This window comes from Neomonachus schauinslandi, chromosome 10 (assembly GCF_002201575.2).
Source record: "Neomonachus schauinslandi chromosome 10, ASM220157v2, whole genome shotgun sequence".
Taxonomy (NCBI): domain Eukaryota; kingdom Metazoa; phylum Chordata; class Mammalia; order Carnivora; family Phocidae; genus Neomonachus; species Neomonachus schauinslandi.
The window spans coordinates 104,302,377-104,318,620 of NC_058412.1; the positions used below are offsets into that span (position 1 = coordinate 104,302,377).

General features: G+C 40.2%; 1 protein-coding gene across 1 annotated transcript in view; it reads right to left on the reverse strand.

Annotated features, from left to right (window-relative positions):
* PLCB1 (phospholipase C beta 1) overlaps positions 1–16,244 on the reverse strand; it is a 679,194-nt gene that overhangs the window by 159,489 nt on the left and 503,461 nt on the right. Inside the window, exons 11-12 of the mRNA XM_021688914.1 lie at positions 13,038–13,195; positions 2,026–2,108 (exon numbers count right to left, since the gene is read on the reverse strand). Coding sequence (XP_021544589.1) covers positions 2,026–2,108; positions 13,038–13,195 — 241 coding nt within the window. The remainder of the gene's footprint in view (positions 1–2,025; positions 2,109–13,037; positions 13,196–16,244) is intronic.

Here is a 16,244-nt window from a genome sequence, read left to right on the forward strand (position 1 = left end):
GTGGTTAAGGGTCACAAGCCACATAAAAGTGAACATTTACAGACAGTTGCCTTGTCGATGTTCTGGTTGTCTTAATTCGATATTTTGAAGGCTCCAGATGCATCTGCTTAGGTGTGGGGATAGTGCTGGTGAAACGTGTGATTTCTGAAGCCAGACCAGACAGATTTGAATCCCAGCCGTGTCACCTTTTAGCTGCCTGGCTTTGGGTAAGTTACTCACTCTCCTTGGGGCTCAGTTTCAACATCTACAAAATAGGGATTATCACAATAATATTTATTCTTAGGAGCCCCTGGGTTTGTGGTGAGGGGTTACATGACCTTACGCCTGTAAGGTTGCTCGACACATAATATAAACTCAATAAATATTAGCTGTTATTATGTTTGTGGTGGTAGGCAGTTGTTGATAGCTCTCTGGTTCCCTTATAGGAAAGTTCAATGGGGCAGTGTGAGAATCAAGAGTGGAACTAGAGCTTTTCATCTTGTCTAATTTACATAGAAACATTTCTTGAAGACCATAAATATGCTAGATTTGGAGATATTTCCCGAAAAGAGATATAATACATCTATAAGTCTGGGAACTACGGTGCCTGAAAGAAAGGTGCTAAAAGCCTGTTAGAGCCCAGTTACAGATGGATAGGCAGAGATGAGAAAACGCTCATGCGCGAGTCAGGGTCGTCACAGCAAATGAGGTATTAAATACAGCAACTCAAGAGGCGCTCCCTTTAGTTCGAAGAGAGATAGCAATGAAACAGAATCAATTCTTTTCTCTTTAGCTGCCCCTCAGAAGTGTTAGAAAAACTATCTACCAAAGGATTAAATCATTCACTGGCTGTTTCCCAGTGCAACAGAACCAAGAGCTGGTAAATGTAATATGGATTTCCTGAGGGCAAACTAGAAATACAGATAATTATAAAATTGGTTACTTCAAAACAAGGCCCTTCTCCATGATCACAGTAACAAATGATCACATTTACTTGGAAATTCCTCAGGCTGAAATGTGCTCATGACCAAACTGTTTAAGATTTTAGTGAATTCTTAAAGAATTCGTAAATTGAAGCATGTGTTGCAAATTAGTTGGACAAAGGGAATCAATCAGTAGCTTGGGAAAGACTTTTCAATAAGAAGAAGGGTAAAAAAAGAACCCGTGAGCCACATTAGGACAGGCGCTATTGGCTTTTAGTTGAGAAATCTGGCTCAGGTTGTTGAAAGAGAGGGCATCACAAATACTCTTTTGAGCAATGGTGGTCACTTCTACACAGTCTTCAGCCTTTCATTCCATGGACTAGAATTTTAGTTTCTTGAATTTTGATTCAAAGTAGAGAAAACTCTTTCATTTTGAAGCACTTTAAACTAAGTAACGATAGGGTAAACTAATGCCCACATTTTAGATAGAAACATGTCTTACTCTGGCATTTTGTGATAAAATGAATATAAAATAGTTAAGTCAAAGTATATTTTCTTTGTGTGGCTCAGCGATAAGGGCAGGCTATTTTTGAAATAGGACCACATTTACAAATACTAACGAACAAGGGCAACCAATGGGAAGAGGAAGGAGGAGCATCTGGTGGTCTGAGTTCTGTGTAAGCTCAGGCAGTGGAAGAGAATTTACAGCTTTCTCTCCACCAACTCCAGAGTGTTCAGAACTGGCCATTTGAACTGGCGATTTTTGCGCGGCAAAACAGACTATAAATGTGCATGCAATAGAAGGAGCTAATGAAGGAGGATTATAAAAATGGCCCACCAAAAGAGAGACATGGTATTATTCTACACCATTGGAAAAAGAGGAGTCCTTAATTTAAAATCCTGTGACCTGAAAATAGATTCCCCAAGTCCAGTGAATTATTGTAATGTTAATGAGGTTTAAGCAAGTGAATCCCAACATATGCAGATGAAAACATGACACTTAAGACATAACATCATTGAGGAACACCATTAATAATGTCAAATAATCTTAAATCTGATGCACAATTATTAAACATGCCTTCTTTGGGAAAAAGACTCCCCAGTGAATGTGTGGAATACTTACGAATCTACGTGGTTCTCAAATGAAAGCAGAATTGGAAAAGGTGACGTCTTAAATGCACACTCAGCAATTGCTTCTATCACTTCCTAAAAACGAGAACACGCATATATTCAATATGCCAGAATTCTAATGTGTATGTATGGGCATAGTAACCCCTTTGGGTTACTATGCCCATTAACGTGGTTGCCTTTTCCTTCATAGAATTGTATGGAAAGGCCTGAAGTGGCTAGAAGGGGCTGTGCAAGCTGCTGCACTATACATTTTCTGATTCTTTTCTTTTCTTTTTTTTTTTGTAAGATTTATTTATTTTAGAGAGAGAGAGCATGAGCAGGGAAAGGGGGAGAGAGAGAAGCAGACTCCCCGCTGAGCATGGAGCCCAATGCAGGGCTAAATCCCAGGACCCTGAGATTGTGACCTGAGCCGAAATCAACAGTCACTTAACTGTGCCACCCAGGTGCCCCTAATTTTTTTTTTTTTAAGATTTTATTTATTTATTTGACAGAGAGAGAGAAACAGCGAGAGAGGGAACACAAGCAGGGGGAGTGGGAGAGGGAGAAGCAGGCTTCCCGTGGAGCAGGGAGCCGGATGCGGGGCTCGATCCCAGGACCTGGAATCATGACCTGAGCCGAAGGCAGACGCTTAACGACTGAGCCACCCAGGCGCCCCGCCCCTAAATTTTTTGATTCTTGACTTAACAAAGTAGAAAGAAAGAAGACTGGTTTGGTGGAGGGGGAGACAGAATTATAAAAGACAATCGTTCTTCTATTTGCTAATTATATACATATATTACTTATAAGTATGCTTATTATATTTATATTTTTTAATGAAAGAAGAAACCTAATCGCATTATAAAAATTTTGGATGAGAGAAGGCAACAATTTTCGGCCATACATTCACCCTTTGAACCAAACCACTGTTGGTATTTGTTTATAATTACTTCTAGTTTGTTTTTCATTTGTTTGTATAACTTGGTTTTCTTTAAATACTCCACTTGTATTTTTTTGAACATTGTTATTGCGATGTAACCTTATTGAAATACAATGCAACCATTTAAAGTGTACAATTGGACAGTGTTTAGTACATTCACAGAGTTGTGCAACCGTCATCCCAATCTAAATTAGGACATTTTTATCACCCCCCAAAGAAACCACGCACCCATTAGCAGTCACTTCCTATTTTCCCCACCCCATTCCCATGCACCCTGCCCAAGGCAACCACTAATCTACTTTCTGTCTCCATAGATTTGCCTATCCCAAACATTTCATATAAATGGAATCATACAATAGGTGGCCTTTTATGTTCTGGCACTTTTCATTTAGCATGATTTTGAGTTTCATCCATGTTGTAACGTGTATTAGTACTTCATTCCTCAGTCTGTATTTTTAAGGAATATGTATGTCATAAGATTTAATAGTTGTATAAAATTCTAGGGAGTATTAGTATTATAATTGATTTAACCATTACCCAACTGTTGGACAGACGTATTTAAAGAGCTATCATTCAGATAGTTCTACAAAGAACATCTCCATTTTTTCCTAGTATTTTGAATTACTTTCCGGGAATGAATTCTCAGAAAGGAAATTACTGAATTAAAGAATATGAATACTTTTATAGTCTCCTGCATTTCTCCAAATTATTTTTCATCTTTGATTGCCTAGAGTAATGTATGAAGGACCAGATTTCAATGCATATCCAACCAGCTTTGGGCCCCAGCTTTTCAATATGTTTTTCTTATTGAACTGGTATACTCATACGTTTGGTTCTTAGTTGCATTTATTCTTTTCATAGTCTCCTTTCAAGTAGGAATTTCTACTCTCATTCCTTATGTCCGAGACTTTTCCACTATCTTCTCTCCCTTCTTTAAACAATACATTGCTTTCTTTATATCTTTGTGAGAAAGCTATTTCCCTGGCCCCAGAGTATAAATAAGGCTTTCTAATTCTGTACTACACTTGCATATATCCTCTGAAAAGGATCTGCCTGCACTGAGCAAAAGAATCACTCACTGTTTCTTAGAAGTGAAGTCACAGATTGCCTTTCATACATTATCTGTTTAACTTTTACGATCTTTGATGCCATCAAAAATAAGTGCACTATAAATAGCAAGCAACACCAAGACTTTAAATTCTTGATTTATTTGAGGACAAGCTTCAGATTCAAACAGGCTTGCGTTTGAATCCTAACTTCTTAGCTTTACAAACTGTGTCACCTTGGGAGAAATCACTTAAAGCCTCTGTGCATTGGCTTGCTGATAAGTACAGTGAGGGTGATAAGCCTCATTCCACAGCCTGTTGTGAGGACCCAGGGAGAAAAGGTAAAGGATCCATCCATCTCATGATGAGCATATATTCTTAAATCATCTCAGGTTTCTTACAGTGCTGATGCCTCTGTCCTCACTCACGTTAAACCTTTCCTCTTAGACTCTTACTAATAACAACAAGAGCTACCATTAAATGAGCATTCCAGACACTCATGCTATAAACATTCTCTAAGGAAAACTTCTCCACCAATACAGATTATAAAATGGAGGCTCAGAGATATCAACCAATTTGCCCAAGGTCACAAAGAAGAGAATCTAAGAAACCCCAGGAAAATTTACCTGACTATCTAGAGTTTATGCTCTTAACCATGGCAGTAACTCTCATGTAGCTAATGACCTTAACCACCAAAGATCAAAGCCCTCAAAATAACTGCAAATAGATATCATAAAGAAAGTAGCTGTTAAGTGTGAATAAAAAGGAGCTAGATTTTGTTGATTTCATAAATTTGGCCCTATTGTATCAGCTAAATGCAAAACATTAGAGCCATTATTGACTTCTCTTTCTCTAGTATCTTGATTTGTCAGCAATCCAGTCTAAAATTTATCCAGAATATAACCACATCTCAGCACATCTCTATCATCTTGCCCCCAAAAACCTCTGCAATTAACTGCTTTTGTAGATTTCATCAACGTGCCCACATATTCACTATCCCTTCCTGTGAGATGTTGACAATTGACATGGCCATGACCTTTGTTTTGGCCATTGAAATGTGTATGAAAATGACATACTAAACACAGTCTTTAAAGAGCCACCATGTGATTCTGCCATTTCTCTTTCCCCTCTGCCGGGAACCCAGTGATATCACAGATTGGGCTGTTCTTTCCATATGGCATATAGACGGTATCAATCAGAGCAATAGCCAACATCTAACCTGAATGAGTAATAAACCTTTGTGGCTCTAAACCACTGAAATTCGGAGGGGTAGGGGAGCTCCTGTTACTGCAGCAAAACCTAGCAGAGGCTTCTACGTTTCCCCCTATATTACATACCACAGCCAGAGTGATTGCTCTTAAACACGAGTCAGATGATTTCACTCCTTTAGAGTAAACCGTTCATTGGACTTCCATTTCACAGAAATCCAAATCCTTTATTAGATCTGGCACCTGTTATCTCTAAATTCATCACCTTTTCTTTTCCCATTGCTCACCCAGATATAGTCTATTGATCTTTTCTTGCTTTTCCTCAAATATGTCAAGCACAATTTCATTTCTGTTCATCTCTTTCATTTCTTCATTCATCTTTGTTACTTCTGTTAGGAATTCTCTTACCTGAAAGCAAGACTCACTTCCTTAATTTTGCGGGTGGTGGTCTCTGCTCAAATGTCATGTCACCCAAGTCTTTTTCCCACCACCCTACTGAAAAGAGCATACCTTAGCCCTCTTTTCCTTCAATACTTACTTGTGTTGCCTTAAACAGCATGTCTCCATGTGCCATAGTGTATGTTTATGTTGGTCTATCTCTTCCCCACTAGAATATAAGCTTCTTGGAGATAAACACTCAGTTTTCTCCATGACTCTGTCCCTAGGGCTTTGGAAGTGCTAAGGAATATTCTAGACATTCACTAAATATTTTCTTTTTTTAAGATTTTCTTTATTTTTTTTTGAAAGAGAGAGAGAGCACAAGCAGGGGCAGCAGCAGAGGGAGAGGGAAAAGCAGGCTACCCGCAGAGCAGGGAGCCTGATGCAGGGCTTGATCATAGGACCCTGATATCATGACCTGAGCCAAAGATAGATGCTTAACCGAGTGAGCCACCCAGGCGCCCCAACCCTGATTAAATATTTTCAAATAAATGAATGAACTCAACATTCTTAACAGAAGGGAAACTTTATTTTTATAGTTGTATTCCAATTTAGTCTTCTATTGACTATTTCAGAGGTCAGCACACATTCCACAAAGGGCCAGAGAGTAGGTATTTTAGGTTTTGCTGGCTATATGGTTTTTATGGCAATTATTCGACTTTGCCTTTGTAGACCCAAAGAAGCCACAGATAATATGTAAACATGTGGATGTGCCTATGTTCCAACCAAACTTAGTTCATAAAAACAGGTGGCGGGCTGAATGAGGCCTGTGGAAGGTAGTCAGTCAAACCCTGGGCTAGTTTGATCAGTGGCTTAAGCAAAGCTTAAAACTCAATTGTAACCACAGGCAAATGTTATTTTGCATTAAAGAAGTTTAAATATTGGTTCCATACTCAATAGCCCAGTTAACTTTAACAATTTCATGGCCAAAATTTCCAATCAAGGTTGAGTGTTGCATTAAAGAAAAGATCTTTCTTTTTTTTAATTAAAAAAAAAATTTTTTTAAGATTTTGTTTATTCATCTGAGAGAGAGAGAGCACAAGCAGGGGGGAGCGGCAGGCAGAGGGAGAAGGGGAAGCAGGCTTCCTGCTGAGCAAGGAGCCTGACCCAGGGCTCGATCTCAGGACCCCAGGATCATGACCCAAAAGGAAGGCAGACACCCAACCGACTGACCCACCCAGGCTCCCCTAAAGAAAAAAATCTTTCAAACATAAAAGTATATAAAAGTGTAATTAGTCTTTGATAACTTTTCTGAGGATGATTGTTGTCTGCAGCTATTTGAGAGGTACCACAACTGCCTTTATTAATGAAGGTTGACTGTGGACCTACCCCATGAGCATTTGGGCCAATGAGAGTCAGGCCTGAAAGTGAGAGACAAACCTAACCCCTCTCCCTTAGAAAGTGGGTGTTTTGCCTCCAGTCAAAGGGCTCTCTCTCTTTATCTCTGGCAAATGAAATGTGAGTGTTTTTCTGGGCCTGCTCTCAGACTTGTAGGGAGTTTGTGCCTTCCTCCATCTTCCTAGCTCCCTGCCTCTGGTTCTTTCTTCCCACAGCTGGGATGCTGGTGCAGCCTGAACAGCAGCTGGGCTCTGGAATCCCTGGGCCTTCCTGGCTGGGTCTCCTACTTCTCCCCTCTTCCTGCCTCTGGCATTCTGGTCTTCTGCACTTGACTTAGGACACCCTTCTCAGCTTCCACTGGGCCTCTGACCAAGGCTGGGCAGTGTTTAGTTTGGGCTCCGGGTTTCTTCCTAGAAGTGGATCCCAGGGGTTGTGTGTAGAGGGCTCCTATAGCCTCTACCACGGCAGCCTTACAATTGACTTAATTCAAACCCCTCCGCCCCATCCTGACTTCATAACAATTCTTTGCATATGGAATACCACAACCATTACATCTACAGAAACAAAGCTAAAGTGTGGCTTTAAAAATTTCAATATCACATCAATAGCTAACATGTGCAGAGCATTCACTGCATGCCAAACCTTGTTCTAAGCAATGTCTGTGTATTAAGTAGGATCTCTGAATGCTTACAACAACCCTAGAAGGTAAGCACTATTATCATTTCCATCGTGCTCCTATGAAAGACGCTAGGTCCGGTAATGGAGTTTCTCCAAGCTCTTGCAGGCAGTCCATGGGAGAGCTGGTATCAAAACCCTAGCATCAGCTCCAGAAATGCATTCTTAACTTTTACAGTCTCTTTTCTCTTTTCCTCCCATCCTCTCCCCCTTCCCACTGTCCATCTCTCCCCACCCCCACCATAACTTCAGTCACTGGCAGAGGAAACCTTTTTGAATCTTCAAAACCAAAGAAAGCACTTACTAGATTTCATCTAGTAACTGTAGTCAGGAGCAACCTGAACAATTCAGAAGTTCTTCTATAGAACTTTCATTTTTTAATGGCGTTGGAATGCTTTGCATGGTGTGCATGATCATCGAGGATGAGAAAACCTGTTATAAGTTTTAAGTTTGGTTCTTACATTTGAGCTATCATTAGCGGACACTGTATCGAAAGTACCTTACTGCTCAATTGCTCCTTATTAAGCCAAAACTGTTTTTCAGGGACTCCTAACACTGGATTCAATAATCTATAAACCATATGGCTCAATTACTAACCTCCAGTGGGAAAAACTGCACCTGAAATCCTTTAGCCCTGATAGACAACAGCAGGATGTATTTGGATATCCTTTTTATGTGGCCATTTATGTAGCTGTTAAATTGCATCCTAAATTATTATTTTTCTCAGAGCTTTATTTTCAGAAATGCTCGATTTAACCACATACTCAAATTTACTATATTTTCATCATTGATTTTATCACATTACCCACTTTTCCATCTTATACAATTGCTGGTAACAAAGGCTCTGCCTGAGGGGAGAAAAAAGAGCAATTTGGGGTGGAATGGGCTGGGGGTGGTGGTGTCCAATGTGGGGAGGAAGGAGACTGAATGGGAGCAGAGAGAATGAAAACCAAGTCGCGAATGACTATGTCATAACCATCAGAAAGGCTAAGGCTATGAGGCAAAGAAACAGAACAGCAGATATATGAGATAAATAATAAATAAATCCAGAGTGCAAAATAAAAAGTCCTCCATAAAGACACCGAATTACAGCATGTCCCCTTTCTCAGAACATAACCTTTTATTTTGGCCCATATAATAAATAGGCAGTAAATGCCAATAGGAGCTTTCACTTTTGCGGATGTGTCGCACAGAAGCTTTTCAAATTACATAGATTGAGAGCAGATAAACGGTGTGACATAAAAATGATGAACTTTTGTAATCAGTTTATTTTGCTGTTACAGTATGTGCAGTGGCTATAGAATACAGCCTATTTGCACCATGAAGGTCAGCTCCAAATACATGGGATAGCCCAAACTGGCAAACGTTCAGAGAATATTTTCACTGCCCACCAATATATCATATGTGGAATTTGACACATGAAAATGGAGAAAGACAAAATTCATATATCTGATGGACAGAGGCAAGAAAGACTAAAATTAAAAGCTATGCTGTAATTTGTCTATTTGCTAGGGATGGGACGAGTCATTAAAACACACACACACACACATACACACACACATTTATTGAGCACGTATTATATGCCAGATTCTTTTCGAAGTGCTTGGGACAGATCAGGGAACAAAACAAAGATCTCTATCTTTGTGGTGCTTACATGCTAGTAGAAGAATAGAAGGAGAGAGACAATAAACAAGAAACATAATAATTAAGTAAATTAACAGAGTGGCAGGAGGTGATAAGGTGCCATTTGGTAAACAGAAAAAATAAAGTGGTGCTAGGGAATGTATCGGGAGTGTGGGAGTGTGGGAGTGGGTGTGATGGCTCGTTATGGTACTAAATAGAGTGGTCCCAGTAGGCCTCCTTGAGAAGGTGGCATTTGAGAAAGACTTCAAGGAGGTAAGAGGTGAGCCATGCAGATACCTGTGGGAAGAACATTCCAAGCAGAGCCTCATAACCTGTGCAAAGGCCGTGAGGTGGGACCTGCTTAGCATGGTCAAGGAACAGCAGAGCTGGGGTGCCTGGGTGACTCAGTTGGTTAAGCATCTGCCTTCAGCTCAGGTCATGATCTCAGGGTTCCGGGATCAAGCCCCACATCAGGCTCCCTGCTCAGCAGGGAGTCTGCTTCTTCCTCTCCCTCTGCCCCTCCCCACAGCTCATGCTTTCTCTCTCTCTCTCTCAAATAAATAAATAAAATACTTAAAAAAATTTAAAAAGGAACAGCAGAGCCCAGTGGAGTTGTAGCCAAGTGAGTGAGGGGGAAAGGGGTAACAGGGGGTGGATCACACAGGATCTTGTCCCCCATTTCTTCTTACCCTTTCTTCCAAATTCACATACACAGTGGTTTCTGGAAAAGCAGACTCTGTGCCGATAACCATGCAGAGCAAGCTGGGACTGTGGTGAGGCAAGGGAGGGGTCTAAGTGCAAAATGTAAAGAGACACTCATCCTTGGGTACCAACTCTGCATGTACATGACACCGAGAGCAAGTGCCTCCTTAAATTTTGCATGTGAGGTGCCGCACTAAGCTTCCCCTCAGTCCTAGTCTTGATGCAGAGAATTCCTACTCTCTGTATTTGTCCACAAAACAGGTTGACATTTCTACCATCCACAGCCATCCTAGTCTACCACCACGACCACCCACCTACATCTTTGCAAGAATAATCCATCCTGCAAATGCGCATTAGCAAGAAGCATGGCTGGACAAACCAACCATTTGGGAGATGAGTTTCCTGCTCCCTTTGGCCACCCCCCACCCCCCACTGGCAGGCAGAGAAAGGAAGCAGTATTCTGGGCTAGATTTAGTCTTCTAGTTTCTACATCTGTCCACAAATGTGTGGATGCGGTGAAGTTATGCTTCCCCAGCCCAGGAAGAGATGTCCGATCAGCCTGTGACTCTGGGATCACAAATGTGACTGAAGAACCGATTGTATGGACAAGTGTCCAGGGAAAGTCACTCTAAGTTGACTTGGTGGCTGAGATCAAGAAGCCAATGCTCCACATAAAATAAATATGCCTTAGAATGCGCTTGGTGTTTATCTCTCCACCTACCCCTCCCTTGCCCCACCCCAGAACTCAAAGGACCTTGAGGATTACAAATTTTCAAGAATATATAATTGCAGGATGCCTGGGTGGCCCAGTCAGTTAAGCGGCTGCCTTTGGCTCAGGTCATGGTCTCTGGGTCCTGAGATTGAGCCCTGTGTCGTGCTTCCTACTCAGCGGAGGGTCTGCTTCTCTCTCTTTCTCCCTCTGCCCTTCCCCACTACTTGTTCTCTCTCTCTCTCTCAAATAAATATATAAATAAAATCTTAAAAAAAAAAAGAATATATAATTGCTCCCCATATGGACTCTGAGGGGACCATGAGCAGGGGGATGGGAGGGCCCTCCTGGTACTGGGTCAATTCACAAGGCCTTCAGTCCCTTAGTGCAGTAGTAGGATGTGGTGTCTCCCTTCCCAGGATTATCTCCATCCATCAACAGCCAGATGAGCCCAAACTGCACTCTCTCCACACCAGGGTCACCTGTGCCCTACCTTTTCTTAAAGAGCCCAGTGGGGGAAAAAAAAAAAAAAGATCCCAGCGAGGTTAGGGGTTGGTATTTAGAGAGCTGACAAAGGACAATGGCAGGAGCTGGGAGAGAGGGGGACTATGGAAATGAAACAAAAACCCATTGATTTTTCCATTAAAGAAAACCAAAAGAACTTGAGTACTCCCTTTCAGGTATAGATATAAATGTAAGGATTTGATCGGGATTAAGGTCACCTTCATGTTAAACTTTGTTGTAAAATTTAGTGAAGGGTGCTATGTATCTCTAATTACTGTGTTGTAGCCTAAGTTTAAGAAATCATGAAAAGTCAAATTCCCTAGACACAACATAGTGAACATATTTTAAGGTGCTAATGATAGCAATTCTGAACGCATTTTTATTACTGTCAAATATGGTACCTTTGATCAGGAAATCCATTTATCTCAATTGAAATCAGCCTGTCCCTTGACAATCCTGCTTCTCTTTTGATGCTCTCTCCAGTGATAGCTGTTTATTTTCTCACATCCCAGGTGCCTTGGGGCCAAAAACTGGGGAGTGGGTTTTTTTTTTTCTCCCAATGCTATTTTTGAGTTCCTAGTTCTCATAAGGCACTCCAACCAGATTTTACCACTTCCTCTCTTGTGCCATTTACTGAGCTCCCCCTCATTCAGCAAAGACTTTGGCAAGTGCCTCACTGTCTTCTTCATCCAAAGCTTTGTCAACAATCTTGGGGACATTAATATATAATTCATCCGGGCGCCTGGGTGGCTCAGTTGGTTAAGCGACTGCCTTCGGCTCAGGTCATGATCCTGGAGTCCCGGGATCGAGTCCCACATCGGGCTCCCTGCTCGGCGGGGGGTCTGCTTCTCCCTCTGACCCTCCTCCCTCTCGTGCTCTCTGTCTCTCATTCTCTCTGTCTCAAATAAATAAATAAATAAATAAAAAATATATAATTCATCCAACATTCTGGCCTCTCAGCCAGAATGAGGCCTTGTTTTTCAATGGCCTTGTTCCTCCCTCTACCTTAGCTATCCACATACTTGGACTGTTTCCTTGGTTGCTTAGGGCAAGAGTTAGTGACCCAGAGCCAGTTCTGTCCTGAGACCCAGGTAACACAGGTAATGGGGCTCATGCCTTGGGATTTGTGCTCTAGAGGTTGTCCTCTAGCCCTTCTTTTCTGGTTTACTTCCAGACAGGTGAAAAGCCTGAGTCAGTAAAAAACACATTTCCCCTATAGCCCACATATCCTCTTCCTAGATTTTTCTCTGGGTCCCTAGAGCCCCGGATTTCCCCTACCCAAATGATTCCAAGCTCCTGGGGATGGCTCTTTTCAGGGGATGTGAACATAACTTGGATATTTGGGCGTCTATGTCCATATGCATGAATGTTAGGCCCTTTACGATGTAGGATGGAGCCTTGTGTGGAAAGAGAAAAGAGATGACCAAACATATCCTCATTCCTGGCTAATAAGAATGACTGAAGCTCTTTATCAGTTACAGCTTTAATCTTACCTCCTAGATAGGATTTATTAAGATACCTAGTCACAGGATTATTTCTGCTTATTGATAGTACCCAATCTATAGCAAAACCTTACTTTCTTGAACCCTCCCCCAAATCACCTAATATAAGCCCAAATCCTGTAAGTCCTCTCTAAGGCACTTTTTCTGAAACACCACAGCTCCCTATGACATGATGCTAATTACCCACAAATACACTACTAAATTTTAGCCTCTGAAATTGCAAAAATGATTAATAGCCTATGGACTTAATTATAACCACTGGGACTTTCTACCTTAGGAGGCTTTACCCAAAAGGGTTCAGGTCTCCCTGGTTTCTTCTGTTAGCAATATTCATTCACTCTACCTTGAAGGATATTTCAGTTGTCATGGTGAACCCATGGGTGATGACTGGTTCCTCTTCAGCAGTCCGTCCCTTCCAGCAGTCCAACTCCACACAGCGACAACCAGACAGGAGCACTTGGCGATACATCTCGACAGAGGAGTTTCCAGCCAACTGGCCAGCTGTAAAACACCAACAAAATGATCCTTAGAATCATACAAAGCAAGGAAGACATTGGTGGCTTCCTAAAAAATCTTTTCAACAATGGGAGAATAAAGAGTTCAGGAACTTGTGTAGTTGGTCTCAACCCTCTGCCTCAACATACCAGAAGTTAGCGGCATAATCCCAAATCTAATTGTGGCTGCCTAACAGTAGTTTTAGGGAAGAGAAAAGTAGAAGAAAAAGAGCATTGTAACAATAACAATAACTTATCTTTCCTAACTGCTCACCCTGCGCCAAGTATAGTTCTTCTAACTTTACATGTATTATTACATTTAATCTTCGTAAAAACCTCTCTTGTGTAACTACCTTTATTTTTTAAATATTTATTTTCAGATAATGGAAATGGCAGAGAGCAGCTCATGTGCCCAAGTTTCCAAAGCTGGTAAGTGGGAGTTCCAGGATTATAACTCAAAACTCAGTCTTTTAGTCTGAGTCTTTAAGGCTATTCTGTTATAGATCAACCATACTGTCATGTTTGTCCAAGGCACAAATGCTTAGAAAAGTTAAACATTCTCTTTTCAAAAGTGGAATCCATTTGTAGGGATAGATTTAAATGTAACCAAAAAAGTGATAAACGTATTCTCTAATAAATATAAAGCAGGATTAAAAAAAATTAAAGAAGACCTAAATAAATGGAAAGACAAACCATGTTCATGGAACAGAAGACAATGTTGCTAAGATAGCACTGCTGCCCAAATTTACGTGCAAGTTCAATTCCTATTGAGCTCCTAGTTGGCTTTTTAACGTAAATTAACAAGCTGATTCTAAAATTCCCACAGAGATGTAAAGGGCCCCAAATGGCCAAAACAACCTTGAAAAGTGAGAACAAGGTTGGAGGACGTACATTTCCCGATTCCAAAACTTTAACTACAAAACTACAAGACAGTGTGTTACTACAAGGACAGACAAACAGATCAATGTAATAGAACTGAGAGCACAGAAATAAACCTTCACATTTATCATCAGTTGATTTGCAACAAAGGTGCCAAGACAATTCATTGCAGAAAGCATCATATTTTCAGCAAAGGGTGCTATAGGACAGCTGGAGAGCCACATGCAAAATAATGAAGTTCGATCCCCATTCACATCATAAACAAAAAGAAAAGCTAACCCCAAAATAGATTAAGCTCCCAAATATAAGACACAAAACTATGAAACTCTTAGAAGAAAACATAGGGGTAAATCTCTGTGACCTGGATTAGGCAGTGGTTTTGTAGATAGGACACCAAAAACAAGCAACAGAGAAAAAAATATATAGATATACTTCCTCAAAATTTAAAACCTTTGTGAACAGAACTGAAATCCTCTAGTAAAGTGGTAAGAATTGTAATAATCAAGGCACTTGTGAAGTCTGAGGGCAGGAATGGAAGCCGAACTCTTCCTATTTCATTTAAGTAGTTACTGGACGGTACTCACTTCTTGATAAGTTATTTTTTAAAGATTAATAATAAATAACTTTCAAGACAGGCCCACCATCAACACACAGATGGAAGTTACTGGTTTTTCACATTAAAGATTTTCTCTGATTTCTACTCTATTAAGTCTCCATCATTCTTTAAATAGTTAAAAAAAATGACATACTGATGAAAACTGTCAAAATGACTTTGAAATAGACAAGGTCTGCCTGGTGGAGACATACAGGACAAAGAAAATGGGATTAAGCCTGTTGGTTTAATTTTATTTTAATATGCATGTCACAACACTCAAACATCAGCATAACAAAAGGATGACATTCTTGAGTTTTACAGAGCCCTAGTAAATGCATGAAAGGCTGATTAAGTAGGTTTCCATAATCACTTTTCTCTGCTGAAAAAATAGGGCATTTTAAACACACAAATGTGTTTGCGAAAGAAGAAATGCTGACAAAGTAATCTAGAAAGTTCCTGATGCTAGATAATCAATTTGCCATCTATAATTGCCTCAAAGTTTGTTGTAATAAAGGTCTCTCCTGCAGTAGAAAAGGGGGGAGGGGACAGTGAGAGTGAGGAGAAAAGGTAGTAATTTATGTGATTTTTAAGCTTAAGGGAGGACTACTTTAGCTAAAGGAAGTGAAGGATTCAAATAATACTTGGTTAACTCATTAAAAATCCTAGCTCCTGCAGAAAATTGTACATTAGTAAAGAGTAGAGAAGATTTTCTTGTGTACTATCTAGAAAATTGTCTAAGTGTATTACTGACTGCGCTACCATCAAGGTTTCTGGAGTCTATTTCACTAATTGGTGGTTGAGCATTTCTAACTTCAGTAGGGAAGTTGCCATGGATTTATAAGCTAGATAAAGTTTAATGGTAGAATGAAGTAGATAAATGCCTAATCCATCCTAGAGTTTCAGTCATACAAGATTCAAAAAATTTCTAGAAACATTTCTTTGGGTTTGCATGCAATTTTTTTTAATTATTCAAAGAATAAGAGGAATTTGATGCCATTTCTGAATGTTGATCAGTTAATGTTTTTAAAGACACGGTAAGGCATGGGGTTGGGTTTATGAGATGCAAAGGAATTTGAAGAAAAAAACACTAAAAAAATGGAAGATGAGAGAGAGAGAGAGAGTGTGTGTCTATGTTGTGTTTATTGCCCAACACCTAAGCCCAAAAGAATCTTTCCAAAATCAACGGTTGTTCAATTTTAAAATGAATACTCTTTATTAGAAATGGAAGTCTCCCAAAGAAAGAATATTTTAAGAAAACTCACATTTACCCAAAATTGTCCTATTCCTTGGCATGTATGTTAGGTTTCCTGTGTGTTTTCCTTCATTTATGGAGGTTTTTTTTTCCCAAATAGGTATTAATATTCTCCATTATTTCCTCCTTTTCTGCATAAATCCTCAAACCTAGTTTATTTTTCTTCCCTAACATTCCTAACTCCTCATTATTATATCCCACCCACCCATTATATTTCCATTTGATTACTTCCAATAAATATAGCTTCTGGGGCCAGGGAATTGCCTGGGGTTGGGATTAATGATATGTCATGAGTCCCTCAACCCTTGTTATTTCTGAAACTAGTATCTG